Source organism: Micrasema longulum, unplaced genomic scaffold, assembly GCF_059751315.1.
Source record: "Micrasema longulum isolate JH-2025_06_02 unplaced genomic scaffold, ASM5975131v1 h1tg000662l, whole genome shotgun sequence".
Lineage (NCBI taxonomy): Eukaryota > Metazoa > Arthropoda > Insecta > Trichoptera > Brachycentridae > Micrasema > Micrasema longulum.
Window position 1 is genome coordinate 249,758 of NW_028277858.1, and position 13,984 is coordinate 263,741.

At 32.0% G+C, this 13,984-nt stretch overlaps 1 protein-coding gene across 1 annotated transcript in view; it reads left to right on the forward strand.

Moving 5' to 3' along the window:
• LOC148279848 (ATP-binding cassette subfamily G member 4-like) overlaps positions 1–13,984 on the forward strand; it is a 64,417-nt gene that overhangs the window by 39,468 nt on the left and 10,965 nt on the right. Inside the window, 6 exon segments of the mRNA XM_088229299.1 lie at positions 928–1,053; positions 1,270–1,393; positions 6,706–6,792; positions 6,794–6,887; positions 12,398–12,543; positions 13,511–13,749. Of these exon segments, the coding sequence (XP_088085425.1) occupies positions 945–1,053; positions 1,270–1,393; positions 6,706–6,792; positions 6,794–6,887; positions 12,398–12,543; positions 13,511–13,749 (799 nt within the window). The 5' untranslated portion in view covers positions 928–944.

Genomic DNA, 13,984 nt, shown 5'->3' on the forward strand with positions numbered 1-13,984 from the left:
TTCCAAATTTCTAACCCACGTTCAAATTCAAATAACGAGCAACTTCTAACTCTTTTTCATTTTAATTCTCTGATAAAACGCCGCGTTGTTTTCGATATAAAATTTCTGTATAAAATATTAAACTACAAAGTAGATACTTACCTTCTAAATAAAATACAAATAAATGCAGGATTGAGAACACTCAGCCATCGGGAAATATTTAAACTGCCTTTGTTTTTCAAATAATGCTACATACCACACACCTATGGCCCGCATGTGTCGGGAATATAATATATACTGCCGAAACAATAAAATTGTCATTTTTCATGATACTCTCTCAGCTTTTGCGAATAATCTCTTAAGAATAAATCTTATTCAATAAGTACACACGTACAACTTATTTTTTATTGCATTGTATCCTGTATAAACAAAAATATTAAAAAATATGTATTACAACTTAACGCATAAATCTATTTTGTGTAATTCTATAACTGAAGCATGCATGTTAAATTATTTCGACGAATGCTTTAAATTGTATGTTTTCTAGTATGTATCTTTGTTGAATTACCTAATAAAATAAAATAAAATAAAATAAATATCCATATTTTTAACTCTTTCAAATTAGGCAACAGATTAAAACACTTACGTTTAATAAATCTAATGTTCATAATGAAAAACAACTTCTTGTGTACAAAGAAAATGTATCCATTTGACACATGTCCAATTTACTGACAGTTAAAAAAAAAGTTTCCAGCTTTAAAACAAACTGAATTAGTGACCGAAAAACCGTTCATTTAAAATATTTTGTTATAATTCATTTGCACAGTACTATGCGTGTACGTGATCTCTTTATCGGCGTACATTTCTAAAATACTATCATATCTCTTATTAGATTTTATCTCTCAATAAATTCTTTCAAAAACCTAATTACAGTTTTATTTTTTACAGGCAACAAAGTCCTCACGATGGAAGAGCAGAAAGAGAGCTTGAAGGAAGTAAATGTGACGCGGTTTAACAGCACACCCCTTAACTTAAGTTTTCAGAATATCATTAGCAGAGTTACATGCAATATCAGTAAGTATCTATTTAATTATTTAATGCGTTGCTAGCAGTCAGCAGTGCGATTCTGAACGCTCTTGGGATCCGCTGTCTACTCTTTAGATCAACTAGAGGGCCTAGAGAGTATTCAGAATCGCACTGCGGGAAGTCTCGGAGTTCGATTTCAATTTCCAATGAGGTCGATAAGAAATTATTGTTTTTTTCTTTCTTTATTTCTTTCTGTCTTTCTAGAAAAAAAAGATAAAATAATTCTCAACGATGTATCTGGAACATTCTACTCCGGAAGACTGTCTGCCATACTTGGACCCTCAGGAGCTGGAAAAACTTCACTTCTCAACATCCTGGCAGGCTACAAGTAAGCTTAATAATATTACTACAATGTTTGATTATGTCCAAATGCTTGCAGACTGGCTGGATTTCCTCCCTAGGGAGTTGTTCATATTTAAATTTATTTCAACCAGGTCATAAGCCCTGTAAATGCCTAGACTTCCATATTCCCTTCTCAAAAATTTTTCCCTCTCTGTTGAAATAAATTTAAATTAATAATATTACCATTTACGAGACTGATATATCAAAGTACTAAATAGATGTACAAGAATGCAGTGCACCTTTGTTGTGGCGTCTGGAAGACATAATTATATTGGAAATTCTCCAATCCTTAGACTACACCGGCTTGGAAACTAGAATGGAGAAATTGATGTGTTTCGTTTTCCATTGTCAGTTTTTAGATTAAAAATGCTCGCGGCGATACAATCAAAGTAACTTTAAAACATTATTCGAATGCTATAAAAATCACTTTGACTTTTTGTATTTTACTTACTTATTTTTAAATAATACCTACTGTAGGTATACTTCAGCTTTTTGCCTAAAACTGTTGTAATTTTTGAAAAACATTCAATTACGTACCTGTCTACTTTTATGTCAATCTTTAACCTTAATTTAGCACATTGAAATTCGATACTTTAAAAATAATAACAACATTTAAAAAACTGTTTACTAGATACATATTTATTAGACCTGTATATGGACTTATTATACCATGAAACGTTTGAATTTTATTTTGTACCATTCATATAAAAGCCCCCTGGGCGTTCATAATATAATATTATTATAATAATTTTAATAATACTCAATTAATAAAGAACTAGTTAATTTACCAAATAAGAATAGTAATTCTTTGACAAAGTCACATAAAACCGTAAAAACTAAGAACATTATATTCAAGGAATATGGAAGTCTTGGCATTTGCACTGCTTAAGACATGTCATTGATTCAACAATATTTTGAGTTTGACCAAATTTTTGTAGACGAGGACTGGATTCAACTCCCTGGGGAGCTGTTTATATTAACATATTACAACAGAGATGAAGAATATTTAAGAGAAGGTAATATAGAAGTCTAGGCATCTAAGGGCCTTATGACCTGTCAATGGCTGGTTTAAGTGGCCACTTTACACACTGTGTAACATTCACCATTCTGCCCATATTTGAACATTTATATTCTTTCAATTCTTTCATCTTTTAATGTTTGCGGAGTTAAAGAACTGAAACTTTATTGATGCGGGTAGGATTCATCAAATTGAATTATTTCACCTACATACTAGGCAACGCCTGAAAATGTTATTTTTTCAATGGTTTCAATGGTTTCAATGGTTCAATGGTTCAGAATGGTGAATTTTACACAGTGTGTAAAGTGGCCACTTAAACCAGCCATTGACAGATCATAAGCCCTGTAGATGCCTAGACTTCTATATTACGTTCTCTTAAATGTTCTTTATCTCTGTTGTAATATGTTAATGTCATTGATTGTTTTAAATGATCACTTAACACACCGTGTTACATTCACCATTCCACCTATTTTTTAACGTCCATATTTCATTAATTCTTCCATCTGTTTTTTTTTTTCAAAATAAAATAACAAAAACCTTTATTGATTCGGCTGAGATTCATTCGAATTATTTCATCTACGAGGAAACGCCTGAAAATACTTATCAATGTGCTATTCAAAATATTATATCAATAAATAAATTTAAAGTAAATCTAAAGAAATTTTTTGAACACGTGTAAAAACTACATTAAATTTTATTTAGTATGAATGTATTATTGTTTTATGTTTTTTTCTTTATATATCCTATGTTTTTATATTTTTTCTCATTTACTCGTATATTTAAAATTATATAAACTGTAATAAATAAACAACTATAAGAGTGTAAGTCACTTTCCAAGCACAAGAGTTAGTCTCGTTATTTTGGAGAGTTACAGTGATAACATTTACTAGATGCTTAAATGTAGATCTGTACAGAATTTATGAAATTTTTTTTTTTTTTAATTTACAAAAGAAAAAAAAAATATTCTTCTTGGACCAGTTGGCTTAGTCTACAATATGTGTATATAACCACTTAACGACTTCCCTATATCTTCCGGTTACGAGACGCACCCGTCTCTTTGTCAGGACACCAATTAAATCAGCATTCAAAACCCATTATACACCTTTACCATAGTTGTTGCAAAAAATATATAACCATCACAAAATGCATTTTAATAAGCATTCAATACCCTTACATACACTGATAATTTAATAAAAATATTTTATGTTGTGGGAGAAAAAGTTGAAAAAAGAGGGAGGATAAATGGGGGGAGGGAGGAGAGGTATAAGGGTTTGCATGTTAGTTTGATTGGTGTCCTGACGAAGAGACGGGTGCGTCTCGAAACCGATAGACTAGAAAAGTCGGTAAGTAGTTATCTACAAGTATTAAATAACATTTAGAATTGTTATTTCATCATCATCATTCCCTTTCCGCCACCTAATGGTGCATAGGGAACTGCATTGGTACAATCGCAACGTATCTTGATCATTTTTGTTACATTAAGGTAAGGTGATCAGTGATTATTCTTACGCTTCAGGCACCAGTCTAGGACTATGAAATAATTTAGTGTAAAAACACCCTTTTAAATCATATTTTATATCACCATGTCGGGAATCGAACCCAAGACCTCTAGCATGGTAGGCAAATGCGCTGACCATTACACCACGAGGTCGACAACTGAAATTGTTATTTATTTGTAACTAACTGTTTTTTTTTCACTTGCAAACACCTTATGGCTGTAGACAGCTTTATCAAAATGAATTACATAAAAGATAATATTTTAATAATATCCGTCATTTATAAATGTCTTTTTATGCACGTTTTTATGTTATGTAATATTAAGCAATAAACTACGATTAATTCATTTTCAAAGCTTATTAATTACCTACGTGGTTTTATTTTACTAATCAATTGAGTTACCAAGCACACATTTTTTGAGCTCACCAAAAAAAATATTCAAAAAAATTATTTGCTTGATTTATTTCTGTTTTCCACCAATATTTTTTGCGTTTATCTGTGGTTTTGTGTAAATATAATGACCATTGAAGCGTTTGAATTTAACTATTTTATATATAAAAAATCTTAAATATAAAAAAATATTTTGCTACTAACTGCCCGTCAATCAATTTAATTCCAGTCAGTGAAGAATTCACTTCCCTCTTTTTTCAATACAATACTTACAAAGTATTGTATTGAAAAAGTACTTTTACAATACTTTTTTCAGCACAAAGATGCTAAGGCTACCAGATTTCAGAGAGATCCTTCGGGCATCTTTTCTCGTTTTACAACGAGCAAATTTCCGTGTACGTGGGCCTCGCCAAGGAGACTAAGTTCTCAGATGCGGTGTGCGGTATGTAGTAGGCAAGCTTCTACCTGCCCGTGCAAGGCAGATGAAAATACAGATCTGTGTGTGAAATAGACCCAGAATCCTGGAGGAGTCTTTTCGACTCGACTTATCTCATGTATCCTTTAATCGTAAAAAAGGAGATCTGGTGGTGGAAAATTCGCATCGTATTGTATTTGGCGCATACCGTGCTTGAAGTCCCGGGTTCGATTCCTGACAAGACCCTACACTATTTAATGCTCCTGGACTGGCACCTGAATCGTAAGACTGCTTGGAGTGTGCATTGCCATATGTAACACTGACTAAAAAAAATATATCAAAGCCAACATGAACATGATCACAATATCAGAGAAAAGATGAAAATCAGACTCCCATACTGAAAAAACATATCAAAATTCAAACAGAAGATTAGGAATTTGTTTTAAGCAACTTAGAACGGGACGAGGTTGTCAATTTTTTTTTAAGTTGGAGATTAGCATTTAGCAAAAATTTACAAATCTGCTTTCCTTCCATACTTTACTTTTATTACCTTTTTATATATCTTGATATTTTTATGTTTTTTCACTATGTATTTTTGTATAATTAATTTAGTACGTACTATTATTTGGCATATGATTTATTGCTCCTATTTCTTATATTTCTTATTATAGTTTGACTGTTTTTAAAAAACATATCTCAATTATTACTTCAATTATGTTTTTATATATATATTCTTTTTCTGTTGATTTCAATGATACTCGTATTTTGTTTTTTTAAATACTACTATATTTTACTAATATTTTGTTGATTTTAATGATACCATTATTTTGTATATTTGATTATGTGTGATTCTTAATTTTTATAATTTATATTTTAAAATTATTTCTGATTATCCTTTTTGCATGTATTCTTTGGAATTTCATTATTTATTACTTATACCTTTATTCTAGATTTTATCTATTGCGTCACATGTCATTATAATTTCATCTAATTCATTTTACTATGTATTTTTATTGTGGCTTGACACGGGCATAGCCTAAAAGCTTTAATAAGTTCATTAATATTTAAACTAGTGTAATTTTTGAATGAATAAATATATATAAATTGAATTATCGTCGGGATCGTAGAACAACGACGCATGTGATTTTTTTCAACTTACGTGACAGCGGTTTAATGATTTTTTTTGACACTTTATGTCACAACTTAATAAGTACAAACATATTTACACCTTTTTATATTTGGGTTAGTTGTATTTTTTTTTTCAAATCTGAAAAAAAGCCTTCACACCTTTCGTTACAAATACAAGAGTTACTAGATACTCCACCCTGATGCTGCAAAAAAATAAAGAAATAAATACAACCTTCGGTCAAACAGGATTGGTCTACTATTTGGTTAAAGTGTACAATCTACTTCCATTACCTATAAGGACAATTAGTAAGTTCTCACAATATAAAATTGCTATTAAGAAAATGGATAATGGAGGTGGGTTGCACACGGATCGATGAGTGGATCAAGCCAAAGAGGTAAAATGTGTGTCCTGTTTATGAAATTTGGTCTATTGGTCCATATAAATTGGTTATGTTTTTTATGATTATTTATTTTATATTGTTTATCATGTTAATGATTATTAGGTTAATTGGATTAACTACGTTTTTTTTATTATTATTATTATGTTAATTTGTTAAATAACTAATTAAGGCATGTTTCACATTTTGTAAAATATTTCCTTTGGCACGCGACACCCCAGTGAGGGAACATTATTCTGTATAAAAAAGAATACAAACAATGTAAAAGTATAAATAAATAAATAAAAATATCAAATATAAAAGAAAGTCAATGTCGCATTTATCGCACATTCGTCGTTATTCTACGATCCCGACAATATGTGGATTGTTATAATTATAGCACGTGTGTGTGCCCTATTTCTAGATTTGGAAAAATAAAAAAAAATATTTCTTATTCTTTTTGTTTTTCCTAGAACCAAGGGCGTCACGGGAAATGTTCTGGTAAACGGGCAGAAGCGGAACGCTGAGAAGTTCCGGTGGCAGTCATGCTGCATAGGGCAGGATCCTTCCACTCCTCACCACAAGGGAGACCATGACTATAGCTACGGAACTGAAGATGGCCGCCAAAATCCCGAGACATCAGAAACAAAAAATTGTAAGAAAACAATAAGGCCGGTTGTTTGATCAGTAGTATTTAACAGTTATACGGGTGGCCAAAGAAGTGAGAAGTGGTATCCGAATCACCTCCATGTACGTTCAGCAATTTTGCGTAGTTTTCGAGTTATGATTTTTTAAATGGGGTTTTGAAAATTTTCGACCGGATCGGTTTTTGTTTTTTTTTTTAATTTCTAGTAGTTTTTTTTCGTAGCGTTTCGTTTTCGTTTAAATAAAAGCTGCAATAGTTTTAACCTAAAATTCAGAATTTAATTCGAGCGATTCAGACTTGAATTTTCAACTTAAAACTAAAAATCTAAAAAGGCAATTCCTTAGTTTATGAGTAACTTTAAAAATTGCGCTCGACTCTATGCTTTCATAATAGGTACTACAAAAAAGTATAAAGTAATGGACTATTATTTGCTGATTTCAGCCTTTAAAGATACTGAGGTGGAAAAATCCTAAGGATAATTATGATAAAAATTAAGTAAACTGACAAAAAATAACTGTTACAGGTAAAATGGCGACACGAGTAGCAGTAGACACAAAGTGAGAATGACCGAGGAATTTTCCGCCTCAGTATCTTTAAAGGCTCATTTTAGCGAATAGTAGCTTTTTAAGTTCTATTTTTTTTTTATTATTAGTAAAGCTTAGAGTCTAGCGCAGTTTTTAAAATTACCCAGAAACTTGAGGAATTGCTTTTTTAGATTTTTTATTTTAAGTTGAAAGTTCAAATCTGACTCGCTCGAACTTAAATTCTGCATTTTTGGTTTAAAATTTTGTAGCTTCCATTAATATTACGAAGCTGGTTTTTTATGCTTGAAAGTACAATTCTAAAAAATGAAAGATATCCATAAAAAGGAACCTCATTATGAAGGAATATGGAAATGATAGCAAATATAAATGACATGTCATATGCTGTGTAAATTACCAGACGTACTACCTGTGATGGATGATTATTTGAAAATTTGTAGTTTTATGATTTAGCTAAAGATTTTCCTTTTAGGGCCATTTTCAAATAGCAATACTTATGTTAGAAAATAAGGAACATACGATGTTATTTGAACATTATTCATCTACAAATTTAATGCAATGTTTTGGCTAGCTGATGACCGAGACCACTCAAATTCATTAATAAATAATCTAGTCAACGCAATACCTATCCATTTAAGTATTTAAGCAAAAAGGGAAAATTATTCCTCCCACACCAAGCACAAGGGTTGCCGCTTTTCGGTGTGTATTTAATCTCTCCTCCTTTCCTTTTCCCTCTTTCCTCTTTTTTCCTTTTTCCCATTGAGCAATAGTTTTGATTTAAGGTAATTTATAAACAAATACGTTTATTTCTATTTTTATATCTTTAGCTTTTTAATCTTTTTTTTTCTATTGAATATGTTCTGTAACTTAGATTATAAAAAAAAAACTTTTATTTTATTGGTTGGGTGGAAGAAATTGCCATTTGGTAATAAGCCCGCCAATGTACAAATAACATTATGTACAAAAAGTTAAATAAATAAAATAAATATTTCGTTACGCTTTTTTGGTATTTTTTGCCTAAATATATTCTTCGGGATCGTAGAACAACGACGGATGTACGAAAAATGCGACATTGACTATTTTTTATATTTGATATTGAAAAAGTAAAAATGAAGGCTTTTTTCCCGGTTAAAAAAATATATTTATATAACCAACCCAAGTATCAAATGGTATACTTTTGTACTTACTAAGTTGTGACATAAAGTGCTAAAAAAAAATTAACATTGAAGAAAATCACTTGCGTCGTTGTTGTACAATCCCGTCAATATTACTTATGTAAAAATTGTAGCAGTTTATAAAATAAAGGAATGAAGCTTCATGATAAAATTTATTTAAAGTAATTTTATCGCTTTAAAATATGCACCTTTGCTTTTTATAGTTTAGAAACCCGATTAAAAACATCGTCTTTATGCATGTAAGATAGTTAATTCAACATGCATATTTACTCGTGTTTAAATTGATTGACTTGTATTGACGTGATGAATGATTAATTAGGTGTCAGTTATTTTGACCTCATATCAAAATAACGCTATCTTATATATACATATATATATATATGAATAACAATGTTTGTATGTGTATCCTCGATATACTGAATAACTACTGGACCCATTTACGTGCCGTTTTCATCGAAATGTAGATCTTTGCCATTACCATATTTATTGCTCTTAAAATCTTTAACTTATTAAGTAGAAAAAAAGCAAGGAGGCTAAATGTTTTTTTCATCATTTACCTGCATTCTGCTGGGCTGCATTCACCGAGGATGCATAGACAAAAAAATTGGAAGAATGTTTTTTTTAGTATAAAAAAGTTTGTTTTTGAATATTTACAAACAACATTCGTTTTTCATGGATCCCAATTAGATTATTTCCTTAAATTCCTTATAATTTCTACACATTTATGTATTTTTATGGATATTTTGTAACACTAAAATAAAATTAACGGACATTCAATACATTTTTTGGTAATCGCATTCCAAATTAAAGTGCATTCCAACACCAACAGGTGAGAAGGGCACAGTTTGACATTTACAAATATAATTCTACATTTTAAAATTGATTATTTAATGTTTTGGAATTCAAACATATATAAGTACTTAGGTACTAACTTAAATTCAATATTTGTATATCAATTATTTTTAGATTTGGAATTCAATCACAAACAAGTACTTAGATGCCTACTTGTAAACAAAAAGTTCCTTCCGAATAGTTTTTACACGCTTTCATGCACAATCAGGCATTTGGGTTTCAAATGAAATATCAAGCTCATGTCAAAACCGGCTGGCGGTCAAAGAACAACTAAATACGCGTTGGCCATGACAGAGCGTTTGGGCATGAGCTAAATGTCATAATTTTAGAGAGCTCGGGGTGCTTCTATGTGTACTAATAGGTCAATGGTTTTATTTTAAAAATCCGAACCAGTTTCTTTGGTTACATAAAAGCATTATAAAGCAAACTTTGTAATTAGACTTTAAAATGTTTTATCTTGAGAGGAAACGTGGTCTGACTTTTCTTCACACTTACGTATTCCGTATTTTCACCCTGGGTTATGGCACTATAAATATTTATCATCGGTTTGTCTCAACAGTTTTGCTTTATTGATAAATAGTTTATTATGGGAACTAGAACCATAAAAAACCCCTAAAAACGGCCAGTTTTATATGCGGTCTTCGGGCGCACGGTATACAAATATGATAACTATTTTTTAAAATACAAAAAGCTCCGATACGGAAAATATCATTCTAATCTGATGATTTTAATAAATAACAAAATCGGTTCAGTTTTGAGGTGCGGAAAATGGGACGACGAAACGTCGATTTTGTCTATTTTTGTTAGGCATTAAAGGTGCGAAATGCATGTTGTCTTTTTCGCCTATGCCTATGCTATCATCGGGGAGGCATCTTCAAGATAGTGACAGGAAAGCAATTTTCAAATACCTATTTATCGAAATTCCCCGTCACCGCATATCCTTACAATTTATGTAATCCGAAACAGAAAAATAATAATGTATATGTACACATTTAATTTTAGCAAAATACAATAGTTGATGTCAAACTTTCGATTGTGTTCATTTAATATATATATAAATATATTGTAACGTTGTAAAAAACAAGCCCAACGTACCCCGTTTTTGAAGACATTTTAGTACCCGAAAATAATTTTATGTTGCCTGATTTAGCGCCATCTGACGGCCGCGGTAGGAACTCATCCATATGAAGCCCGTGCTCTAGAAATAATTTCTTTTCCATTCAAATCTCGGGACGAGCAGTCCAGCTGTCGCGGAAAAACTCAAAGGGCAGGCAACTACACATTTCAAAAATGTAGTCCTTCAAGAAAGGGAACGTTCAACGTAACGTTAGCCTATTTGTTTTTAATTTATTAGCGCAATTCTTGTACAGAGAGATGTCATATTCTAATGAGATTGTATTTTATATAGGTTTCCCTTTTTTTCTCCCTTCTTCCCCTTTCTTCTTCTCCTTTTTTTTATTTTTCCTACACCTTTTTTCTACTTTGTCATATGATAAAGACTTTACAATATGCTATATCTACTCCATAATTTTAATGGATGCGAAATCGTTACGAAGTTTATTCGTAAATACCTGGAAAAGTCAGTGTCAGATTCTAAAGTTTTCTTCAACATCACGAGACACAAATTAACAAATGCAATGAAGCAGACGATCATCTACCGAATTCAAATGTTGACAAACAATCTTCTGGGAACTCATCAACTGAGCCAATCATGACTTCAAGCATATTAACCGAAGACGTCGCATATCAAATTCTATCTGCGGATTTTTATTTCGTAAATTCAAAATTATTCCATATTACGGCGAGAAGAAAACAATCAAGAACCTATTTCAGTTGTTATAATTATTATTACTACGAATATTTACTTTTTTAGATAAATTTACTGTCAACCATTTATTCACACCAGCTAGGCAGAATTCTGATTTTTTATAATATCTAACCTTTTACATTTGTAGAGGATTGCTTCTTTTATTAAAATTTTGTATTTCACTAACGAGTTGTTTATTTCATAACATCCAGATTTTTGAGTCATATTTATTCCATTTTACAGTAAAGTTTTTTTTTATATAATGTTTTTGATGCCGTTAATAAAATTAAATTTATACAACATAATCTTATTCTTTTGGAGAATTCTCATGTTCTTGCCGATTGAGCGAAACTGGTGAATGGTAAGTTGTTTGTAGGTACTTTATTTGGTTATCTTCATTATTCTTCTATATCTTATAAATTTGATCATTAAGGTTGTGATAACCTACCTTTACAATTTCACCCAACTGGGACCAAATAATTATCTGCAACCTTCTATAACTTCCTACCGTTGCAATATGTATATATACGAGTATGTCCTCAAATCTAGCAATAGCAAAGCATTGCCGGGTTCAGCTCGTATTATATAAATACTATATTAGTCATATGGTTGCTAAACTTTTATGTCTCTGATTTTTCTGATTTTTAATAGCATAAATATGTTCGGATTATCATATTGAGGTCAGTTATTACGACCCCATATCGAAATAATCCGCATGTCCGTGACTTTATAACGGAACCATAACCTGGTTTTATCTTATCATCATTGTATCCTTATCAGCACCTGATTGGATCATAGGTCACTGCATTGGCACCTACTCCAAATGAAACGTATCTCGATCATCTCTTATAGGTAGGTAAGGTGATAAGTCTTACACTTCAAATGCCCGTTTAGGGATAGTGAAAAAGCACCTTTTAAACAAATATGATAATGTCGAAGACATCAAAAATTAAATCCGGGACCTCAAACATGATAGGCGAATACGCCAAACACATCCTACAATACGAGGCAAACTTATCTCCACTTAATTTCCTTTTTCAGGATTTTTATCAGGGTTTGTAAACGGAATTGTACTCTTCATTCGCTCGGACACGGAAAAAATACTTTACCTTATTCAATTGTTCATTATTTTTTTATCTCCAGGTTTCTGATATAGCTGAGCTCGTTGGGCTTCAGAAAGCATTGGATACCAGAGTGGACAAGCTCTCGGGAGGGGAGATGAAGAGGCTGTCCATAGGAGTGGAGCTCGTCACCAATCCTCCCATAATGCTGTTTGATGAACCTACCAGGTCAACAAACTATTTCATATACAACGCACTTGCTAAAAAAAATACCCTTTTTGTATTGTGTGTAAATATAAGTTGTGCCTGTTTTTTTTTCTAAATAAAGAGATCAAAAGAACAAACAAAAAAAAAACAACAAATTAGTCGATAATGTATTCTCTTTTATTATTTTACAACAAATCAGTTCATAGCTTCTTCACCCCACACTGCACAAATATCGCGAGCAGTTTTGGCAGCTTTATTCCCTCAAATGAGCACAAACAGCAGGATGTGTGAGAAAGAACACAATATCTTTTAGACCAGAAAACTTTATTTCGAAGAACTTAACAATTTTGTTTTACTTTTGGGTGCTCATTTTTAAATTTGGAGTAAAACGGACAAAACTGATGTTTACACCTAATATTTAACATATTACAACAGAGATGAGGAACATTTAAGGTAATATAGAAGTCCAGACATCTTTCTACCGGGCTTATGACAAGTCCTTGTCTACAAAAATTTGACAAACTCAAAAAAATAAAACTTAATATTTAGTATAGAACCAAAATTTCAGATTTCAAATCATCTTTTAAACATGTTCTTATTTATTTAATGTCAAGCATTTTTTTCTAAATGTAAGAGACGTTTCTGGGAATTTCGGGCAACTCATTTTAGCCCTTTTAAAACAGGTTGTTTGGAGTTCCAGTCAGTATCACGCGTAAGACTGATTATCTTACCTTCATGTAACAAAAATGATCAAGATAAGCTGCAATTGGCGTACCATGGCAGTTCCCTATGCACCATTAGGTGCGGAAAGGGAATGATGATAGTTCATTACCGAACTTTATGTACGAACTACGGCTGAATTATTTTATCGTCCTATTGCCCTGTCCTGGGCGGCCGAGGCTATTCACGAAGCTAAAACGAGACGACATTGTCCTGTCTATTGTATTGTCCTCGCGTAAACCCAGTTTAATTGTGTTTCTGATTGCAGCGGGCTGGACAGCGTCTCCTCGTGCCAGATCGTCTCCCACCTGCGCAGCCTCGCCCGCGGGGGCCGTAACGTCGTCTGCGTCATCCACCAGCCATCTTCCAGAATATTCGACATGTTCGACGACATCCACGTAGTGGCTGACGGGAGGATCATCTATGGGGGCAGCGTCAAGAACATGCTGCCAGTATTCCAGTCCGCGGGTTTCCACTGTCCACAGTACTATAACAGAGCAGACTTTGGTAATATCAACATACGAGCCTTCGAAAATTAAAAAATAATCTTAGAATTTTAAAATAAATTTTCACTCCCATTAAAATATCGCAACTCGGCTAGAAAAGTGTCACAACTAAAAAAAAAACATTTAGGTTTAATTACGTTGTTAGATTCTGATTTTTATCGTCGTTTTTCTATTTGGTCTACTCACTGCTACATAAATGACCGGAGGAACTATAGATCTATGGCGTTTGATTGTGG